General features: G+C 40.1%; 1 protein-coding gene across 1 annotated transcript in view; it reads left to right on the forward strand.

Annotated features, from left to right (window-relative positions):
* Positions 1-1,714: 1,714 nt before the first annotated feature.
* endog (endonuclease G) overlaps positions 1,715-4,732 on the forward strand; it is an 8,390-nt gene continuing 5,372 nt past the window's right edge. Inside the window, 1 exon segment of the mRNA XM_020595201.1 lies at positions 1,715-2,110. Coding sequence (XP_020450857.1) covers positions 1,955-2,110 — 156 coding nt within the window. The 5' untranslated portion in view covers positions 1,715-1,954.

Below are 4,732 nucleotides of genomic sequence, written 5' to 3' on the forward strand. Positions count from 1 at the left end.
TCCTCATGTTTTGGCTAACGTTATAGCAGCTGCAAAGCTTGCTTATCGGGTGACGTCACGGTTTTGACGCCCCTTGTAGCATGGGCTAGCCCAAAAATGATTAAGATTATATAGGCTTTTTGGTCCAGGCTTCTTGAGCCTTTCTGCTGCCTGCGCGCAGGTAGAGGGTGAGAGAAAGGTCTGGACGTGTAATGTGAATTTTACCTGTGATCCTCTGAATAAACCAGCACGGTTATTTTTTATAAAATCTAAAGCAGTCTACTTCGTCTCATTGAGAGTTCCTGGTTTGAAAGAACCGGAAGAAGCTTCAGAGAAATATTAGCTTATATAACTAAGAAATTACCTAACATGATGTCATCGTGTGTGCAGGTCCGTTCTGTGAAGAGAGCATCTGTCTGAAGAAGGCTGGTTGCCTTGAAAATGCTGAAGACTCCTCCTCCCCTCTGATCTCACACCTGTACCTGCTGAGCTTAAGTCTGACAGCCTCCACCTGCTGCTGACTCCACCTCAGTCCTTTATATTGACAACTTAAAATGTGGAAACATCTCCTTACTGAGCTCAGCTTGTTACCTGTTGGGACAGGATATGATATCACAGTCTATGATGTCAGGTTGATTCACCTATGCAGTGTTAGGGTGATTTTCATTTTTAGATAGAAATGAATATAATTAGTTAGGGTTTTAATTATATAGCATACATAAGTTTATATACTTTAATCTCACAGTTGTGTTTATGTTTATGTAGTTACATATCTACATATCACCCTATGTGTGCACTGAATCAATGGTCAGTATTTACTGTGTTAGCCAACTGGAGCACTGGTTAACATCAAGGGAGACTGGTTCACTAAAACACTGAAAACTCATTAGATTTACAGCTTTAGCAAAGAGGGTCCACGGTTACTTTATTACCACCACCTGGCTAATGGGCCGGGGGAGCTATAGTTTCTTGGAATTCTTTGAATAGTTGAGACAGAGATTAGATCTGAGCCCAGGAAGAGGGCAATATACACACAGGCAGAGCAGTTTTATTGGAACAGGAAAGCAATGTCTAAAATGTAGCAGTTCCTTAGAAACAAAGGAAGACATAAGTGTCTATGTAGGAATTATGACAGTATAGGAATTCCTCCATTTTTAGGACGCTGTCCACGACCATTGGAGCAGAAAGGATGATTGGAGGATGGACGGATTGAAGGACCAATCTTGGGAGAGTTAAGTTTAAACCACAACTCCTCCCCAACAGTTTTGGACCAATCAGATAGTAACATCTTTTCATACAAATATTGTATACCGCCAAGTTGGAGTCAGTCTTTTCTGTTTATCCTAAACAGTCAAGAACCATGTGCACATGCTTATTTTGATACGTTAATGCATAATAAATTTCACACTGTGAAATATCTTTATATTTAGCCTTTTCTTTTCAATTTACGAGAACACGTTCGACAGCAGGCATTTTTCCATCACATCTCTTGATTAAGTGTCAGTGTTTAACAAGTAATGCACAGATTTTTCATGTCAATCATCACCTGAGCTGCCATTAAAGAAGCATTCCACAGATCCCTCAACACACTACTGTGACTTTATCAGACTCACAATGGAGATAAAAAAAAAGATCTGAATCTGTGAGGTTCTGGGCCTCACTTCCTGTTGGCAGCTCTTATTTTGAAGGGAATTTTCTTCAAAACGCGACCTAAAGCTACTTAATCTTGTTAGAAAAAGTCTCACAGGCTAGAGTTTGCGAGACGTGTATAAACCATACTGCTTCTGCATAGAAGTAGTAGAACATATGTAAACCTCATTTTTTTAGCTTTAGGTCACGTCTAAGACGAGAATTCACAGTTGTAACATTGTAGATAAGTCAGAAAACAAGGTAAAGTGCCATGGGCTCCCTAAAACCACACCGATGTATCGTGACGTCATCCGAGCGCGCCACTAGGAGCTGATCCACCGGCAGCATGAGGCGGTGGTGTAGGATTGGAGGGACTTTGTTGTTGGGAGCAGGACTCGGAGCCGCAGTCAGCCACCTGCTGAGCTCCCGAGGCGCGGAGGGGGAGAGAGCCGGTCTGCTGGGCAGAGTCCCGGTACCGAACGTCCAGGCCTCCGAGCTCACGGTGAGTTCAGGGTCAATCGGCCTCTTTCACTATTTCCTATGTAAACGTTCTTGCTTTGCGCAGAAATTAAGCGACCGGCATGTTTTAAAATAACAGACTTTACCACAGGGAGAGTCAATGGGGGGCATTATTTATTTAGGAATGGCTCTAATCACAATATTATATGCTGTAATTGATACTGGAAAACAGAATTGAATTCACTGTAATGGGTGAGATGACCTTGAAAGCTTTTTTCGGTTCTTTTAACCAGTGGAACTCAGAGAGACGAAGCGGACCACTTGGATATATAAAAAAAACGTGCTGATTTATTCAAAGAATCACAGGTAAAATTAACATTACACGTCCAGGTATCCTCCACCTCCAATACTGCACGCAGGCAGATGAAGAATGAAAGACCCTGAACCACAATAGCCTATACATTTTATCACTTCGGTTGGGCTAGCCCCATACTACACAGGGACGTCAAACCGTGGCGTCACCTGATATGCCAGCTTTACAGCTGACCATAGCAGTAGTCAAAACATGGAGAGAATCAATGTGTGTGATTGTTGATTAAGTGGTGTGTATCTAAGAACATTCTGACATGACATCTAGTGACATGTCATGACATTAAACATAAGAAAATATTATGATTACAATTACGGTTAAACATATCATAATAATAACAATAATCATCCTGCCTGCTGACAATCAAACTTTTTCTATCTAGTTATCCTTGACCATATGCACCCTGCTAAAAACCCATGAGAATGACTAAGCATTTAACAGCCTACCTAGACATCCTGTCTCCACTAAACATTTCTAATACAAGTATCTAACCAATTTCTATCTGACTAAAAAATACCTAACAACCTGAGTTAAACAATGTTCTTCTCGAACCAGTTTTGTAAAAACAATCATTTGTTTTTGTGTGATATGTCCCCATTATTCCAGATATAATGAAGTTGTGGAGAGAAATAATGTTTGTAGATCAATGTCCATGATAAAATAGATATTTTGATGATTGGCTGATTATACAGTGCCTTGCGAAAGTATTCGGCCCCCTTGAACTTTGCGACCTTTTGCCACATTTCAGGCTTCAAACATAAAGATATAAAACTGTAATTTTTTGTGAAGAATCAACAACAAGTGGGACACAATCATGAAGTGGAACGAAATTTATTGGATATTTCAAACTTTTCTAACAAATAAAAAACTGAAAAATTGGGCATGCAAAATTATTCAGCCCCCTTAAGTTAATACTTTGTAGCGCCACCTTTTGCTGCGATTACAGCTGTAAGTCACTTGGGGTATGTCTCTATCAGTTTTGCACATCGAGAGACGGAAATTTTTGCCCATTCCTCCTTGCAAAACAGCTCGAGCTCAGTGAGGTTGGATAGAGAGCGTTTGTGAACAGCAGTTTTCAGTTCTTTCCACAGATTCTCGATTGGATTCAGGTCTGGACTTTGACTTGGCCATTCTAACACCTGGATATGTTTATTTGTGAACCATTCCATTGTAGATTTTGCTTTATGTCTTGGATCATTGTCTTGTTGGAAGACAAATCTCCATCCCAGTCTCAGGTCTTTTGCAGACTCCATCAGGTTTCCATCCAGAATGGTCCTGTATTTGGCTCCATCCATCTTCCCATCAATTTTAACCATCTTCCCTGTCCCTGCTGAAGAAAAGCAGCCCCAAACCATGATGCTGCCACCACCATGTTTGACAGTGGGGATGGTGTGTTCAGGGTGATGAGCTGTGTTGCTTTTACGCCAAACATAACGTTTTGCATACACACTCTTGTGTGTTACAGCCTGCTCAGTGTTTTATAACTAAGGTGTCACTTTATTTTTAAGCTCATTTAATAAGACAAGTTGAACCAGAACAGACTCATTTGGAGCAGCATAGAAACACATACAGTACACACATGGATCACTGTGTAGAGCTATGGGCAGCTTCTGCACAACTTCTATAATTAATTAAAGTCCCACTCCAGAAACATTTTCATTTTTATATTTGTATATAAAAATACTTTACTATAAACAATATGCAGTCTAACACAGCTTTTCCTCAAAAAAATTTCAGTGGGCCTCTGTAATAGGAATGAACATTGCCCCTCATTGTGCATTCCAGGATCTATGAATGTTGCCGTCATCCCTTATGTGGATTTGAATAATTTTGCACGCCCAATTTTTCAGTTTTTTATTTGTTAAAAAAGTTTGAAATATCCAATAAATTTCGTTCCACTTCATGATTGTGTCCCACTTGTTGTTGATTCTTCACAAAAAATTACAGTTTTATATCTTTATGTTTGAAGCCTGAAATGTGGCAAAAGGTCGCAAAGTTCAAGGGGGCCGAATACTTTCGCAAGGCACTGTATGTTTTTATAACTACACATCAATAAGAAGGGGAGGCCACCAGTTCTGACAGATGAGTCATTTCTTAATAACCGTCCTAGCCAATTGAATTTAAATGTGATATTCAGAGTGGAAAAGTCCCAAGAAGCCTGAAGTCTTCCGGTTCTTGTACCATGCTAACTCTGAGAGACGAGGCAGTCCAAGTAGCTTCAATACAGTGCTGATTTATTCAATGAACACAGGTAAAAATTAACATTACACGCTCAGGTATCTTCCACCTCCAACA

The sequence above is a fragment of the Monopterus albus genome, unplaced genomic scaffold, assembly GCF_001952655.1.
Source record: "Monopterus albus unplaced genomic scaffold, M_albus_1.0 scaffold26.1, whole genome shotgun sequence".
Classification (NCBI taxonomy): Eukaryota; Metazoa; Chordata; class Actinopteri; order Synbranchiformes; family Synbranchidae; genus Monopterus; species Monopterus albus.